Source organism: Gallus gallus, chromosome 21 (assembly GCF_016699485.2).
Source record: "Gallus gallus isolate bGalGal1 chromosome 21, bGalGal1.mat.broiler.GRCg7b, whole genome shotgun sequence".
Lineage (NCBI taxonomy): Eukaryota > Metazoa > Chordata > Aves > Galliformes > Phasianidae > Gallus > Gallus gallus.
In genome coordinates this window covers 912442-930503 of record NC_052552.1, presented here as the reverse complement: position 1 = coordinate 930503, position 18062 = coordinate 912442, and the positions used below count along the sequence as shown (strand labels likewise).

General features: G+C 46.3%; 2 protein-coding genes across 6 annotated transcripts; both read right to left on the bottom strand.

Moving 5' to 3' along the window:
- Nucleotides 1–41: 41 nt before the first annotated feature.
- Nucleotides 42–4830, bottom strand: LRRC47 (leucine rich repeat containing 47). Its single transcript, XM_015297093.3, has 7 exons — nucleotides 4188–4830; nucleotides 3680–4114; nucleotides 3026–3142; nucleotides 2797–2912; nucleotides 1969–2071; nucleotides 1513–1602; nucleotides 42–1318 (listed from the first exon to the last, which is right to left on the bottom strand). The coding sequence occupies exons 1-7, from the start codon at nucleotides 4818–4820 to the stop codon at nucleotides 1085–1087; spliced, it is 1728 nt and encodes a 575-aa protein (XP_015152579.1). The 5' UTR covers nucleotides 4821–4830; the 3' UTR covers nucleotides 42–1084.
- A 125-nt stretch (nucleotides 4831–4955) lies between these two features.
- Nucleotides 4956–18044, bottom strand: CEP104 (centrosomal protein 104). 5 transcript variants are annotated; one of them, XM_015297089.4, is made up of 23 exons: nucleotides 18018–18044; nucleotides 17062–17188; nucleotides 16375–16548; nucleotides 15896–16034; nucleotides 15337–15402; nucleotides 14923–14999; nucleotides 14603–14771; nucleotides 14227–14385; nucleotides 13608–13862; nucleotides 12591–12794; nucleotides 11890–12057; nucleotides 11485–11658; nucleotides 10459–10635; nucleotides 10174–10380; nucleotides 9961–10077; nucleotides 9554–9590; nucleotides 9339–9411; nucleotides 8837–8945; nucleotides 8412–8550; nucleotides 7889–7956; nucleotides 7389–7479; nucleotides 6393–6545; nucleotides 4956–5315 (listed from the first exon to the last, which is right to left on the bottom strand). In XM_015297089.4, exons 2-22 carry the CDS (start codon nucleotides 17172–17174, stop codon nucleotides 6409–6411), a joined length of 2853 nt encoding a protein of 950 aa, XP_015152575.2. In that variant the 5' UTR covers nucleotides 17175–17188; nucleotides 18018–18044; the 3' UTR covers nucleotides 4956–5315; nucleotides 6393–6408. The 5 variants fall into 5 exon arrangements, with proteins under 5 accessions (XP_015152575.2, XP_004947417.2, XP_040507199.1 ...); XM_004947360.5 differs by having other exon boundaries at nucleotides 4956–6545; XM_040651265.2 differs by lacking the exon at nucleotides 16375–16548.
- Nucleotides 18045–18062: the final 18 nt, after the last annotated feature.

The window sequence follows — 18062 nt, the reverse complement described above, 5'->3', positions numbered from 1 at the left end:
TTGGGAAATTCAGCAATGCCAAAACAAGTGACAGTGAGAAATGACTGCAAGACCCATTTTATTTCTCCATTCAGTACGCAACGCGTGGCCGTATTTGATGTGCTATCTATAGAGCTCAGTTAGAACAAGAACTCTGATCGCCCTAGCTTATGGATGGAGAGGTTTACATTCAGACAACAGCCCGGCTGCAAGCATCACCCAGACTGCAAAAACCCAAACCACTCCAACTATCTGCATGTTGGACAGTGTGCCCAACGCTCACCAAACTGGAGCGTAGAAGTGGGGTCACCTCCGACAGGAGGGTTTACGTTCTGGGGAGCAGTGTTGACATAGCAATAGCCCTCTGAATGGGGCTCAGTTTCACAAGCAAGAACAAATTCAGTGCTCGACCAGCAGTTAACTCAGTGGGTACACAATAAATTCACAACTGGTGCTTCCACAAGGATGGAGCGTGGCTCTACAATGCACTGGGAAACGCAAACCCCTGCAGTCAGTTCTACTGACTTCACTTAAAAATGAAAGCTGTGCTATACACTGCTCAGATTCTGGCAGCATTAAGGTTTAAAATATTTAAAATACACAGAATTGTCAGTTTTATGGGTACCCCAGATATGAAATTATGCAAAATGAGATGTTCTGAGCACTTCTGCATCCTGTCTTCAGCACTGGCATACAGCACATAACAGCACCAGTGCTGTCACCTACTGGATGTCTCAGTTCAGCTATTAAGATGATAATGCAGCTGAAGCACCAGGAAGGAACAGTAACCTTGCAGAGAAATACGACTGCATTTGTTTTATAAACTAAAATATCATAATGATTCTCTTCCAAGCTGGTGGATTCTGACTTGGAATATCCTCCCTGCTTTTAAGTTTGCATTGGCAGATGCCGCTGACTTTCTCCTAAGGCTGAGAGAGAATGCAACCCTCCCTGCCAGGACTTGATCAGACTGTAGGTGTTCTACATAGCCAGGCAGGGTTCACTGCATCTTTTCTTTAAGACACCCTCACTGCGTACAAGTTGCATTCTTGAATATGGAAAGCAGAAAAAGAAAACAGAGTGATTTTCTCATCTTTGATAGCAGTTAGCGTATTACTGTCAGCAGGGAGGACACTGTGGCCAGGTCAGTTTTTGAAGGATAAAGCACTTTCAGGTTTCCATCCATGTCCACCACTCGAACCTGCTCCACCACCAGCGGCTGCTGCGTGTTCTGGTTGGGGTTCACATTCACTGGTCCACAAAGAGCGTCCGATTCATCATCTGAGCCCGAGCCTTCCTCCTTGTTTTCCAGGGTGAATCTGTTCAGTTCTGCTATTTTCTGTTAAATACAGCAAAATACAGAAAACCCATCATATAATATAAAAACCTTCTGAGGTACATTATGAACAGGAGAGGGAGGAAAGGGGAAAACCAAGCACTTCCCCATAAAACCCACAACTTCTGCATTCTCCCATATATGCGAGCGATGAAACATTCAGCTGAGGAGCAGAGGGTTGTTACTGAATTACTCACCAGAATGAGAGCATCCATGACATCTTTGCAGATCTGTAAACTCGTATCGCTCGTCACTTCCAGAAACAGATCCCGGGTGGTTTTCCTGATCTGTAGGAGTGTCACAGGTAAAGCAAGCAATGAATCTGAGCATCCTCAGCCACGTCACGCGGCAACACTTCAGTGCAAAAATGCAATGAAAGGCTTCCATTCAATTCAGCCAGAGGCAAAGAACTTTGCCAATCCATACGGCTGTCTCAGCGAGGGCAGTCTGGTGCCCCTGGAGCAGCTTGCCAGAGCTGTACAACGTTACAAAGGTAGAAATGGAGCTCTGAGAATCCTCTGAATCAGTCTGGCAGAGGAGAGTAAGGCTTTGGAGATGTATGGTTTGGAACACAGTGACAGAATGCACATAGCTCTGAATCTGGAGTTGAATACATGACCTCTGATTAACAACTTTCCACTGGCACACGGTACCTTTGTTTTCTCGCTATTGGTTATTGGTGGGAAAGAAATCACAACACCTTCAGCATCCACGAGACACGGGTAGTTATCTTTGCCATCCAATAACTGCAGATACCTGCCAAGAAAAGCAGAAAACAAACGAAAAACCACAAAGAAACTGAAACAGCAGCTGGACACGACAGCAAAAAACAGTGACAGAAAGGGATCAGTGTGCTCCTGATCCACCACAAAGCAAAACCAGACGTCAGAGCACTACAGTGCAGCTAAATGACACCATGGTGATGCAGCTGATAACTACAGGAAGCGATGGCCAGGAACATCAAATAACTCACATCTCCATATCCACACTGCCAAAGCAGACAGACAGACTGCTGCTGTCACAGATCCCTGTGCTTCAACAGCAGCATCAGAGTCCATTGTCTGATTCTTCCAGACCATGTGTTTATGTTATTTGCCCTCTCATTTCCTATGGCAACGTGCAGCTCTCCCACTGTGCACTTGGCCAACTCCTCCAAGCTGTGTGCCTGATGGATACAGGGGGTGGTCTCTACACGAGCAGCAAACAACACAGCTCATCTGTCCCATACACAGACTTACAGCTCCTCTCTTCTGCTTAGTTTTGAATTTGCATGACACCCTTCACCCCTCTATGGCTCCTTTCTACCTGCTGCTTTATATACGCAAATGACTCTTACAGGTGGCAAACACGACAAGAATTTACTCTTGATGTGTCTAGAAAGAATGGAAGCCACTCACGGACCCCCATTTACCACGGGTTACCCCTCAGGCTTCCTTCAGAGGTGCCAAAACGCACCCAACGATCAAAGGCAGAGCGCTCACCTGTGCAGTCCAGAAACGTTCTGACGCTTCTTCTGTTTCCTCTGCTCCTCCGCTTCCATCTGCAGCTGACGGAGGAGATCCTTTGCTCTGATCTCCTTTCGGCCCAGGGGCGTTATCTACACCAAAGGACAAACAGCCGTTTCAGTTCGGAGCGACCTTTCCCTCCTTCCCAGCTGCAGAAAACAAAGGGAAGCTGAGGAGGAGAGGTGCGTGGTTGGCACTGCTGTACCTTCAGCTCAGCGGGAGGCTGCACGCCGTACGTCAGGGGCCCTTTGACCAGCTGCAGGTCGTGGGTGGCAATCGTGGCCGCTGTCCGTTTCTCACATATATCTTCATGCAGTTTGGTCTGAAGCACAGAGAGCGTCGTCACACACAGCAGAGCCATCGCCGTGCCGTACGGCCCCGCGGTCAGCACCCCGCTCTGCTCAGTGTCACCACATGGTTGGGTAACCACAACTTCCACGGGTCTGAATACGTCCCGGCACCGACTTATAGAATCCCCACGGTTGGAAAAGACCTTCAAGATCACCCAGTCCAACCTATGGCCAACAGACCTCACTAAACCACGTCCCTCAGTGCAACGTCTAAACGCTCCTTCAGCACCTCCAGGGTCGGTGCCTCCACACCTCCCTGCGCAGCCCATTGCTCTGCCGCCCACCCCTTCCCAGCCGCAGCCCGGGACAGCTCTGTTTGCCCCTCGGCGCCTCGCACAGCTCTCCTCTTCACCTCCCTGCGGAGGATAACTGCACCCACTTACAACAGACCCCGAGGACGGCGATGCGCAGCGCGGGGACCGCGTCTGAGCCGGGAGAGGGGCAGCGCGAGGGGAGGAACGCGGAGCGCCTCCGGCACGGAGGGGTGGATGGGGCCATCGCAGCCGTACCTGAGCGCTCAGGAACCTCCGCAGGGCGTTCCCCGGCCGCAGCTGCACTCCTCTGAGCACGCAGCACACGATGTAGGGCCGCACGTCCCTGACGCCCGGGCTCGCCCGGACCACCATCGGCGCGGGGCCGTCGCCCACGTGGAGGACCTTCAGCAGCAGCTTCCCGACGGCCTCCGCCTCGTCGCGCTCCCCGTCCCCGCCGTCCTTCTTCTGCGGCTTCTCCCGTTTCCTCCTGCGGGTCTCTTCGCGGCCGCCGTCGGCGCGGCCCTTGGAGCGCAGGTATTCCAGCACGGCCCGCGTCTGGCAGCCGTTCACCATCTTCTCGAGGCGGCGGTCGCGCAGCGGATTGCCGCGCAGGTTGGCGTCCTTCAGGCGGGGGCAGTCGGCCAAGGCGGCGGGCAGCGCGCTCAGCCGGTTGTTGGCCACGTCCAGACTCTGCGGGACGGACAGAGCGCGGCGCTCAGCGCGGGGCCGCGGGGCGCTCACAGAGGGGCCGCGGGGCGCTCACCTTCAGGGCGGGCAGCGCGGCGATGTCCGGGCTCAGCTCCTCCACTTCGTTGTCGGCCGCCTCCAGCCGGCTGAGCAGCGGGAACGGCGCGGCGTCGGCGGGCGGCAGCAGCGCCCCGGGCAGCGCGCGGAGCCGATTCCCGGACAGCAGCAGCTCCTGCAGCTGCGGCGCGGCCCTCGCCAGCCCCGGGCCGAGCTCCCGCAGGCGGTTCCCGCTCAGGTTGAGGCTGCGCAGCTGCGGGAAGGCCGCGGGCTCCCCGCCCTCCTCCTCCGGCGGCCCCGCGCCGCCCAGCGCGGCGGGCAGCGCCTCCAGCCCGTTCCCGGACAGGTCGAGCAGGCGGAGGGCCGGCAGCGGCCCGCCCAGCCCCGCGCCCAGCCCGGCGGGGCCCAGCGCGTTACCGCTCAGCACCAGCGTGTGCAGCGCGGGCAGCGCGGCCGCCAGCCCCGGGCCGAGCTCCCTCAGCGCCGCGCAGCCGCTCAGCTGCAGCGACTGCAGCAGCGGCAGCGCCAGCAGCTCGGCCGGCAGCCGCCCGCCGCCCGCCGCCACCCGCTCGGCCACCGCCGCTCCCTGCAGCGTCAGCTCCCTCCGCCGCTCCCGCGCCGCCGCCGCCACCTCCGGCCACACCGCCGCCATCGCGCCGTACGGCGGGGCGGCGCCGCGCTCCGATCCTCCCCTGCGCAGCGCAGCGCCGCGTTCCGCTCCGCTGCGGCCCTCCCGGGGGAGCGTCGGAGCGCCGGCGGGAGCCTCACCGGCACGGCATCACCTCGATTTTAATCCAGTCTTTCGTTTATTATTAAAAGCGTATCTAAAAAGGGTCCGCCGAACTACGACATAGAACGCACACAGCCCGCTGCCCGCACACAACCCGTTCTCTCTTCGTTCCGTTCTGCGTTTAGAAGCCACGCTCGGGGAGCAACGCGGCGCTGCGGTTACGGCCAACCCAGGGCACGCAAACGGTTCTTCCTCCTTTCCTTTGCACAGTGCCAAGCTCACGCTTCGCTTCCAAAGGAACCACGCTCTGCAGCAGCCCATGGCACACCCTGCAGCCCACGGCACACCGCTGCTCAGCTCTGAACACAACCAGCTGCTGCTCGGCTTGCCTAAGGAGCGAGGCTCTGACACAGGAACCTGCGGCTCCCCAGTGAAGGAAGCATACGTATATATTACATATACAAACGTTATGAATATATATATATATTATTTATATATTTGGAAGAGTTAATATCTATATAAAGGCTTTCAAAATGCGAGCGTGCTGATCTACATGTAAAATCCACACGCTTGTAGGCAGGCTGCACACAACCTATAGAAACTGTGTTATAAAACCAGTGCTGTGCATACAGAGGAGCACCACACGTTCACTCCTTGGCAGCAGAAATCACAGCCAGGCTTCAGCACTGAGAGCCACCCACAGCCACGCATGGTTTGTGGCCACTGCAATACCCCTGCAGGTCTGGGTGCTCCCTGTATGCACGCCCTGACAAAGCAGCTAAGCTGAATATTAACAGTATAGAATTAGCAAAAGGGAAAACAAAAAGCCCTCATAGCTTTCATCAGCTGCATTACATCCCCCCTCTCTTTTCTTTTTCATTACACAAACAGGTAAGGAAGAATTCTGCCTTATAAAATTGGTATTTTACCAATGGAAGGGTTCAAGAGTTTCCCTGTACACACAGCTCTTTGGATACACGTTTTGTGTATTCTGGTCCACATTTCTTCTCACGTGCACATACATTTTTCATTCCACCTTACACCAACTGCACAGCCGTGCCATCGCTCGCCTCTGTAAGGCACCACCTCCACCACCACAGCACGGAGCCCATGAGCAGCCCACTAATTAGGGCACAGCCTGTGCTCCCCGTGCCAGTAAGCACACCATCCCTCCATATGAATTCTGTACTCCTCAGGGTTTGGTTTGGGCTGTTTTTGTAACAAGGAAGCAGTTGTTGCCCAATGCATAACCTTCCTTGTGCACTATGGGGAACGATACAGGTGGCTGCAGTGGAGGATTCCTTCCTTTCTAACAAGAAAACCACAGTGCTGCACAGCCAGCTGCCATGGAAGCCATGGAGCAGTGCCCCCACTGTACTGCTCCAGGCCTACACACAGCCTCAGGTATTCATATGTAAAAGATCTAAGTTGCTCAAAATCTTTAAACGACCATTAATAATGACATGCCCAATTGTTAAGATAAAAAATACAAACCACAGTACTTGTCCTGTCATTGCTTTGAGTATGTTTTGCCTGAGCTTTTATTTGGGCCTCCTCTTGGTGTTGGGATCTTGCTTCCTATGGAGGGAGGTCGAACTTTGGTTCTTGAAGGACTCGGTTTCTTCAAATAGTGGCCTCCTGTTCTGCCTGTGAAGAGATGACACAGCTCATTACTTGCTCGTCTGAGCCCTGAGTTGAACTGCATTCACTTATGGCAGCTGAAAGAGACCATTTAAGGGCTCTGCCCAGGAGCTTGGCATAGCTCTGAAAAGCAGCTATGAGCAAAGCAAAACTCAGACACACAAGTTTAACTCTGGCAACAATCTGAGCGGGGAGGGGATGAAACAGCACTGAAAAAAATGCCTGAAGGGAAAAAAAAGCAGTGGAGGAGAATAGTTTTGGTGCTGCAAACAGTGAAAATAGCTCGTTTGCTTAACTTCTGCATTCATGAAGTAAGGGGATTTTGCATGTGCCAAATAAGCAAAGAAATGTTAAAAAGCCTGACACGAGCATCATTTTCTCTCCGCTGATGTTGAACATGCACAGCCATAAGCTCTGCCCAGCTCCTGGTTCCCACTGGGAAAGGAAAAGCAGAACACAGCACAAACTACTCAATTCGTTTTGTACTTAGGATTAGATCAGCGTCCTCTGATTGGACACTCAAAGCCAAAACAGGCTTCTCAATTCACTGCATTGGTGGTCTGGAGCTTTCCAGAACTGTAACTGCTTACTGACTGTTCTATTCATGGCCATACTATTAAGTAGAAGCAAGGCTGAAATGATCCACTTATCAGACGTGTCAGTTTCCCCTGGCAATTGACCTTGAAATTACTGTTATTGAAGTTACTGTCACCAAGATATCACTTAGGTTACCCAAATGCAAAAAGCATGTTGAAAATGTAAGCAGCCATCTCGCTCTCAAGGCTGAAGTACTTTCCTTAAGCAGTGGCAACACAGCAAAAAAGAACAATCATTACAAAGAAGTCTTACCAGGCTGCATTGGAATAGTTTTATTTATGGTGGATAGCCTTCGTAGATTCATTGCACAGCCATCCATGCCCATGAGGTGTGACTTCCAGGCCTAACACCAGTTATAAAAAGTGATATTAAGAAACCAGCAAGGTTAGCCACCCTTCTATCTACTTACTCTGTGCACACACAGTATCTTAAACACAGGAGAAAGGGATACAGTAATAGCTGAAGCATTCAGTGCCACTGAAGAATGAGGACTGCTCCTACTAGAAAACATGACAGCACCTTCAAACCAGAGGGCACGTGAGGCTTCTCAAAAGAGGAATGTGGGCACAAGGGAGAAAAAAAAATACACATTCCCCAATTTCAAGTCCCCCGAGAATGAGAGAGCCATTACAGAGCCTGGCAATAACCCAGGTAACTTCTTAAATCTTTCCACATAAAGCAGTGTTATAGGAGGACAAAAATTCAATCCTCATGATGGAACAAAATCAGACTAATCTGGCAAGCACCCTTACCTCTTCTCCAGGAGAAAAGTTGTCATGGCACAATGGGCAATGGTTTGCCACATGTTCTGGTTTGGCAGCTGAAAGGGTAACACAAGTACAGCACAGACAGGTTAGTTTAAACATACAATCTGCATAACAACGCACGGAAGACTGCCCTTCTAGGGGATCAAAGCAGCCCCTAGCTTATCATCATGCACTGCTCTGAAAGAAGTCTAATGCTCAGTGATCATTTACATCCCATGGGTAGCTACCACCACAGTGTCTGGGCCTTGATCTGCAAGGATGAGACACAGGCTCTCTTTTCTGTCCTCACTCATCCTCTCCACATGCATTCATGGAAGCAAAGCATTTCAAGTACTGAGAAACACAGGGATTTTTGCCAGATATGTTATCTCCTATAAATATATTCAGATTCTAAATCCATAGTGCAATACCTAAATAGAAGTGGTCTGACTTGACAGAAACGTACAGTACTTGGATGTTGGACTTATCTGACTTTTGAAGTTCAGCCTTGCTGTTTAAAACTACTCACCGTTGCAAGTCCTGCTCTTAATATGTTTGGGCAACTCATCCTTTGGAAAGGCTTCACTGCATCGCTGGCACTTCCCAAAGCTGTCCTTCTTATCACACTCAGTCAACAAATGCTCTGTCAGACTTGCTATTTCTACCACCTGCAGCAAAACAAAGGTACCCAAGATTTGTACTGTACTGAGTAAACAAGAACAGCATTAAAACAAAGCTTCCCCTGTGATTTTTGGAAGCTAAATATCTCTTCTCAAAGTGACAAAAGGAAAACAATGAAATGGTAATGCACTTGGAGATACATTTCATACTACTATTCTTTTCTAAAAATGCTATCCAAGATCACTCAGTGCTGAGAATTCATCTGTTGTAGTATTAAGTATCTTGCCACATTAACAACAGAATAAAAACTGCTACTGACATGTTGTGCCTGACCTGTTTGCAGTGCTCACATCTGGTTAACATAGGACAGCGTTTCCAGTAATGGAGATCCAGTCCTTCCTCTGTAAAGGATTCATTCCTTTCACCACAAAAAATGCATAAACTGGGGGAAAAAAACACCCAAAAGAACAAAGCAATCAATCAAACAACCAAAAACCATAACATCAGTAACACTACATATGGGAATGGATGATCCCCACTATTAGAAACCATTCTGAAACACAGACCGTATTTTCTCTGCATAGTCCTGACCTGTGTTTGTTTTTTTTTAATCCCACCAGCTGCTATTAAGAACACAAATTCCAAGCAGTGCCATCTAAGTAGTTAAAAGTCAACATCCAGGACTGCTCTAAATCTGTTAGAAAGGTTTTCTTTTTCATTGTTTAAATGCCCAACTCATGAGCTCTGATCTACTAGAGAAATGCTATTGTCGTCGTTAGCAGGTTATAGGAAGTACTTCAGGTGATTAAGCTATTAAGCTATTAATCTAGCTTACTTATCCAAGTAATTTGCAACAGAGGAATGATCATCTGGAATCTCTGCTGCTGCAGGCTGTGGGCTTTTGTAACCTGTAAAAAAGAAAATGGAAATATTCCTTTTCCAGATAACAAAAGTAACAGATCTAATACAAGATCAATACAACCTAACACATTAAGCATCTACAGTGCTTCAAGGGCATCTCAACTCCTAATACTACCTGAAATTACCTACCTTGATCTTTTGTCTTCTGGAAATCAGACTCTTTTTCCTATGGAACAAAGAATTTTTTAAGTCAGAAATGTCCTCTGTGACTGTGATACTAACTGGGGAGAAAAAGAACAGATTTTGATTGTTCTCTGGAATTAAAGGCTTAGAAGCAGACCAACACTTTACAACACCATCAGGTTCTAAAATGGGAAGGATTCCAATTTCTTATTTCGTTACAAAAAACAACTCCCCAGATGTAAAACTCAGGATGAAAATCAGACTGAGAGAGGAGGCTCTCCCTCCCTCTTCCACATCCCCCATCCCTCTTACAACTGACAGTACTTGTCTCCTTGCAAACTATCTAAGCATGGGACACTTGAGGAAAATGTTTAAAAAGACATATATTAAGACCAAAAGCAAAACATTCCAACCTTTCCAGCTTGAACTTCTGCTTGTATCTCCTTTAGAGCCGCCAGCTGACCTTGCAGAACTTTTATTTCTTCCTTCTTCTGTCTCTCTGCTTCTTCTGTTGCTGCCTTTTTTTGTGCCTGTGAAGAAAATACTCTTCCAATTATGAAAGTTTTTGAACCATCTGTCACATGGGAGAGACTGCAAAACACAATATCAACAGTCTTCTTACTTACCCTCATTTCAGCTTCAGAGAGTTTACCATCTATTTTAGTAAATCCATCAAAGAGTGTTTTATAGAGAACAGTCTTGCGAATGCTTGCATCATCTGGAGGGAGATATTCCAGGATGGCAGCTTTGTGTTTCCTGTACATACCAAAGATAATTCGCAGCGCTACATCACGAACTTCGTAAACTCTGTGCTCCAAAGCTCCTGTTGCAAACTGAAAAGAAAACAGAAATAAACACAAATCCAACAGCGACAGAAAGGAACTCCAAGTGCTGTACGCTCCAACTCCCACCTTCATGACATTGCTGATGGTAAACCCTGAGTTTTCAGTTCCCATCTCTTTCAAGAGGCACTCAACTAATTCCACTCGACTCATGGCCAGGTGTGTTGGGGAGTTCGGTTTTAACAGTTGAACCAAATGAACTGGAACAATCTGAAGAGGTTTAACTTCACTCCACAGCGCCATTTCCTGTAAATACATAGTCAGTGTGTGTGTAGGAATGCTATGTAAGGGAAACGAGCTGTCTTTGCCAAGCAGAGTTAATCTAAGTTACTTTAAACGAGTTCAGTAAAATGAAGAAAGAACTTCACTGAAATGTAGCTGCTTATTTGTTATTTCAGCAGGGATAAGTTATTTCTAGCTGGCACCTCCCCTAGGGAACTGCTTACTAGGGCAGTGCAACACTGCGTGCTGGCGATATAAAAGCAGTTTCCTTCTCTTGAGGCCAGGGCTCCTCTACAACAATGTGCTTGTGAACATTTCCTCATTGGCATTGAAACATTCAGTGACAAATCTATGGTAACTAAGTCAAGCAGTAGTAATAATCAGTCATTTCTGGGGGTTCTGGTGACACACCAGAGCATTTCACACCTTGAAGTTTCAGTTACACCCTCCAGGGAAAGGAATTCTTTTTCCTTCTTTGTATGGATGCAATCACAGATAAATAACCCAGAGCCAGAGACCCACCTGCCACCCTCCTGGGACTGAATTAACACTTTCACACAGAATTACTCTTCTAAACTCTATTGGAAAACAGCGCTGTAATCCCCCAGCAGATCTTCCCAACTGTGCTTTGCCAACACTTAACATGGAATGGACTTTGTCTTTTAAACAGCCATCTTTGTATGCTTCTGTTGACTTTTACAGTGTATACTTCAATTACATACTGCAACAGACACTCAGCTGCTGCTACCACTCTGCCTCCCCTCACAGCAGCAAGCTCTGCACTGACACTCAGCCAGGTCAGATGTTACCCACTGGTGACCTCTGTGACATCCTTAATGCTAACCAAACTGCAATGCAGAGAAAAGCTCCAACCTGAATGAATTTAGCAGCCACAATGCGAAGGCGGGATGAAGAGTCTCCTGTCCTAGAAAGCAAACCTGGAAGTGTTTTTTCCACACAGTGAGAAGTTTCCAGCTTTCCCAGTTTATGCTTTGGTACATATTGTGTAATGATCATTTTTAAAAGTTTCAGGGAAGCTTGAAAAACCTAAATAAGAAGAATGAAATGGTGAAAAAAATACCATAGAGAAGAAGCACAATCACAGTATTTTTTAAATGGTATTTAAAATTCCTTTGCCTTGGTTTGAGATTTACTGCTGAGTAATCCCACCCCAACACTGAGTGAGGCCTTGCTGATTTCACTGGGACAGAGCAAATGTAACATATGGAGCAAACTGCAGGCTGGAGACATTTTCTTATCACACACATCACTACTTACTGAAGATACTATGTCTTTTATGGCTCTTCGTACAAGAAAAATAGCAGCCCTCAGCATGTTCCTTAAATCCTCCTTTGGAGTGCTTACTGACATTTCCATCAGCTTCTTATACACAGCCAGTAATGCATCTTCTCGATATGACCAACTTTTGGAATATGCTCCAGAGACCTGAACACAAAACAAGATCATCTTTTAAAAGGTCAGTACTGAAGTTTCAATATGTGTATATAGAAACAACCTCAAAAGACAGGTGAACTTAAGTATCAAATCCCCAGGCCTTTTCCAAAGGAACCTGGCTTTTGTTACAAGAGGTGTTTCTGCACTTATTTTTTAAGAAATGCCTAGTAAAATGGATTAATAGATCATGCTCCAGGAAGCACCTGAGACACAGTAATGGTTTCTCTCTCTGCAGAAGTCCCTTTACAATGGCAAGTACTCTGGTAGAGGGTGCACCCCAAAGCAGACTACTAGCCAATATGCACTTAACAGATTATCAAGTAATCAGTCCCAAAAGCTCCAGTGTCATGCCAATGCTAAACACGGGCATCCATATATCCACAGTCAATTTTTAATTTCAGATCTTTAGGTAACATCCTCGAACATGTAAAAGCCATATCAACAATTCCCCATTGACTGAGTGAACACCAAATAAACTCAAAACAGATCACAATAATCCATGTGTTTATTTTGTTGTTCTTTACCAAAGCTTCTCCAAAAACTTCAATAGCAGGGCTGGCCTCCCTCAGTGCCTTCTCACTCAGTGGTTCTGGTTCCCCAGTAATGCCACTTCTTGGAGTATTACTGATGTCCCCCTCAGTCCTTTCTGGCTCAAGGTATCTAATTGCTTCCTCAGAGTGTTTCTGGATGGCTGGGAGAGGTCTCTCATCATAAGGTAAAAATTCAGCCTAAAAGGGAAGATAAAATCTGCTATTCCAGAAATAACTTAGTTGTGAAGCTGTTTCATCATTAATTGGATTTGCCTCAATTCAATTCACTTTTTCCTTCAAAGCAGTACTGCTTTACAATTAAGGACAGATATTGAAGTTTCCATAAAGATATCACGAAGAAACAGAATCAGTGCTTTTAAGTAGTACCTATCACTTATATGTAGAATACCAAACACACACCAAATGCCTTTTGTTGAAATGCACACAGTTACAGAAATCACCTGTTGGTAGGCAGCCAGCAAGTCATAAGCTCTATTTGTTAAATTATTTTATGTCATCATACTATTAGGAGAATATTACTGCTACAAAAGTCATAGCAAGCCTTCATGAGATTTGCCAAGACTCTGCTAATTACCTCGCAATCACATTCCAATAAATTTGCTCGCTGCTTACATACAACATGATCTCCAAGAAGATTTATTAAGCCACTAATGGAGCAAGCAGACTTCAGCTGCCTATCCTGTTATCAAATGGGTTGTGATTCCTGCAAGCAGTCATTTAATGTCTATTTTCTGTTCATCCGTCTGTAAGTCAGATATAGTCTTTTTTTTTTTTTTTAACCTCAATCTGAATGAACATTTTAACAGCTTTCCAAGAAATTCAGCAAAGAGAAAGGCCAATACCAATTATTAGATCAGCAGTATTCAGCAAAGAGTTTCAGATGCTGTCCAAGCAATGAGAATAACCACAACAGACCTTGTTGTTTTGGAAGGTTGAATGCAAGATTACTTGCTGTGGAGACTTCTTTGGCAACAGAGGCTCATTACTTACCTCTTCTTGGGCAAACACTTCCCTGGAGGCTGTGGAATGAGACAGAGTGGGAGGAGTAGACTGATGGCGAAAAACAGGCTCAGGAGAAGTAGGGTCTGCTGGCTTCTCTTCCAGCAAAGACTCTGCTTTCCACAGCTCTCCCTGTGAAGTCTGCAGTTCTGTGTTCTCACAAGAAGGTGAATTTGTAGCCTTTGTGCGCTGAAGACTGTCATCATAAATCACAGGCTCCACAGGCAGTTCAGATGGCTTTCGAGACTGAGATTTGGAAAGAAAGGCTAACATTGTACTAAAATCAGTCATTACATTTACAGCTGTGACAGTTAATAATATTCTGCCTCTTTCAAATGAATATCAGTACCTTATGAATCTATATGTGTAGCCCTGGAATAATGCAAAACATTCAGGAGTCTAAACAAGATTTGCTTTAAATTCTAATGTAATTTATGGAGAATTAAGCATGTTCATAACGTTCAAGTCTGGTTGGGAAAACCCACAATCCAAAGAAAAAGCTTCTCTGGGTAATGACTCTCATCCCATGAATTTATTTGGGTTGCTCAGCCATTTCTATTTACAGAGCTCATGTGACAGAGCCTCCCGAACCAGGAACAACAGCACCCACCATCAGCTCTGCATCCAGAAGGTTGTGGAGCTGCAGCTGCTGATACACTTTCAGGCGGTACGCATCCATTTGTTGCTTTTTCTTCTTAGCAAGATCATAATCCTCTTTCTCTACAGCATAGCGTTTCTCCACTTCATACCGTCCAAGTCGTTCCCCTACCTAGAAAGCATTTTAACTAATTAGCTTGGGATCACATTATTATAAATACACATATACATTATTTCCAAACAAATTATTAAATCGAGTCATCTGAATTTAAAACTACTGTTTTTACAACATACTGGAAGGCATTACAATTCCACATTAATGCTAGCAATCCTTGATGGATCACTGGAGTACCTCTTGGCTTCAGAGATGAACAGACTTTTAACAATACCTTCTGCAAGTCTGCAATAGCTTGTTTGAGTTTCTTGGCGTAATCGTAGCGCTCCTGATGGACAGCTTCATGCTTCTTCTCATCTAGTCTGCGTATTATCTGAGCAACTTCTGGATCCTGGTACATGTCAAAAGCCAAATCATCCAGAGGTGAGATGGAGTCAGGCTTCCTGAAGATACAGGGAATGATAAATAATAACACTCAGACTTTGGGTATTTGTTTTCTTTTCACTAGCAGAGAAGTAACAGAATACAGAGACTGAGAACTAATTTAGACCAAGAAGATGTTTTGGCAGGGTATATGCAAAAGAATATCTTTACCCTAGGTATGTTCCATCTAAGGCAGGATCATCTGATTTACTTCCTAAGTAGTGGTCTATCAGCTTCTCCCTGGAAGGCTTTGTGGGGAAAAAAAAAAGATCTTAATGCACATTCATCAACAACATGTATGTTCAGGACAGACATTCTGACTTAATTATAATTGTTTTGGGTCATACTAAAATGTGAGAATTTTAAGAGAGTGCAAATGCAAATATTCTAATTAATTGTTTTAATTTTTGCATCCACAAATTAGGCTCAATTTTTGAGACCCTTCTTACTTCAAAGTCAGATCAAAATCGATATACAGCACCTCTGCTGAAGGATAAAACTACCAGAAGATGCATTCATTATCTCAACCCTGCAACTGAATACGTGCAGCAACACAGTAAAAGCACAGGGATGCTTTGCACTTACGTATTTATTGCTGTCATCACTGTAGTCTGCTGGATCTCCAATAATATTTATAGCTACCAGGGCAACCTGAGAGAGATTTAAAGAAAATGTGAAAGCATAAGGTTGTTATTTTTTTCTTATCTTACACAAATTGAAACAGCATGCTTAGTTACACACACCCAATCAGTTGCTAGACAGTTTGTGCTGACATTCCCTCCAAACCTTCACCACCTGAAAAATCAAGCAGTGATTTACTTCAACTCATCTCTCTCCTATCTGTTCCTTGCTTTTACTTAAACGTAGGAAAATGTGCAATTTCAATATTGTCTCCAAACTTACCTTGTCTTCAGCACAGAGCCTGCTATGCAGGCTAAAACTCAAAATGAAAGGCAATGATGGAACATGCACTCGACTCACTTGCTCTGCATAAGTTGCATGCATTTGGTCAGGAATAAAAATAAACTCAGGAGCTTTCATCAGCATTTTAGCTTCTACAAATTCAAGGAGCAAGTTTCTATGCCCATTCTATGCTACTGAAACTTCATCTAGCTTACAAAGTAAGGACCACAACTCAACTTACCTGACTGTACAAGTTGTATTTATTGACATAATTTTTATGGAAAATCAGCTTCAGGTACTGGCCAACTGCATCCATATAAACAGATTTTAACTCTCGAGCTTTGAAACCTGTCTTCTCATTGTCTGAGAGAGGGACATAACTGAGAAGGAAAATGCAGCAGTAAGCAGAGGAAACACACAAACACACGGCTGTGTTTTGGCTCCTCAACTAAGCATTTCGATCAGCTTTAAAACTCACTCATGAATGAAACAGCATGTTGTCATTTACAAAAGCGTTCACCTGCATCGTGCCTCTTGTAGAAACCAAATAAACCAAACAAACCTCACAGGCTCGGTCAGGCCCCACTGCTTTAAGTGTGATTGATTTTAACCCACTGATTTCAACATGGCTGGATCAGCCCCAGTTTCCCCAGATTGCTTATTATTTCCTTCTGAGGCCTTGATTAAGGTAATACAACAATTCAGAGCTGTCAGACTCACCCTAGTCTGTGAAACCTCTCTGATTGATAAGGAGCAAAGTATTCAGGCAAGCTTTCACTGATGAAGAACTCAATTTTGCTTGAAATCATGTACTGGTGAGCAAGCAGCTGCAGTTTTCGTATTCGACATCTCTCCACCAACTGCAGAACGATTTCTTGTGGATACTGACAGAGTCTGAAAGCATGCACAATTTTGAGCAATCTTTTTAAAGATCACTTCCAACTTGAATAACAGTTAATCATGAAACTTTCCAAAGTTGTTACAGTTTGCCATCATTACAGATAATGTAAAAAGAAAGAGTACAAACACTTTTCACTTTAATGCATGCATGTGTCTGTTAAAGTGCACTGCTGTTGTGGTAGCAACATACCAGACACTATGAAGGAAAATGACTGTTCCAGCTGAAACTATGACAACTACATACTTCCAGAAGATGTATTGAGAAGACTGTGGTTTTAATACCAAGTCAACACAGTCGCAAACTCTAAGATGACCTTTCGGTGTAACCAAAGCTTTTTTTCCCCTGCAGAATAAGGATTCCACAGGGTTAAAGTAACTTGGATGCTTTGGTTGCATAACCAATTTGGTCTAGCATGCATTAAACCAGTCTAAACACGCATGCTGCATCTCCCACTCAATGTAAACGCAGTGCTGTAGGATTAAGCATGTTCCTCTCACTTGCAGTACCTTGGTGACCGCCATCCGTTCACTGTTGGTGCGTGAACCATCAGCTCTTTTGCACTGAAGCCATCTTCGTGTCCCGATGAGCTAACGACTATAAAGCCAATCTTGTGCGGCATCCTGCGGAGGCGAGCTATTCAAAACAAGGATGTTTCAAACTTAAGCTAATCCCTAGGAGGGCAATAAAACAACACTGAAACACTGCAGGACAAGAATTCCGCACTGTGGTCCATTAAGTCAGCAGCTGAGGACTGTAAATCTGAATTTATTTAATGCTAGCATCATAAGCTGCGCCATACTCTTATGCTGAATGTTTTATCAGGACTTAGTGAAGTGAGGGCTTACTTAACTTGTACAGCAAGTGAAACCATCAGGCCGTGTAAAAAGCCAGAACCCCTCCTGCCTATGGGCTCCTTCCAAGCACAGAAGGACCAAATCTAACAATCCAAGACAAAACTCAAACCGTGATGAGCCCAAAAGCTTCTCCTTGTTCCGCCTGTCCAGATGTAGGACCTTCTGAGCGACGTGACATCCCACCCCAGGTGTTTGAAAGGGGATAACAATATTAGTAAGAGTACAGAATCAATTTAAGCAGAAGTTACCCAGCAGCATTTCACAGCCATGCACGTCTCCAGGCCACAGACACACACACACACACACAGAGCAGGAGGGAGCTGGGACAGCAGCACAGAGATCGCCACGATCCCCGCTGCGCGCCCAGCGATGTTAAGGAGTTACTTTCCGGCCTTCCCTCAGCAGGAGGCGGCGGCGGGCAGCGCCCCGCAGGCCCCAGAGACGCCAGCTCAGGAAAACGGCCCCTACCGAGCCGTGCTACGGCCCGAGCCGCCACGTAGGGGCACTGAACGCCGGGACAGCTTGGCACGGCCCTTCGAGGGGAGCTCTGCGGCCGGAGGGAAGCAGAGAGGAGCGATCCGGCCGAGCCGGACCCACGTCGCACCCACCTCAGCGCGGCTCCATCGCTCGTCACCTTAGCAACGGCGCGAGCG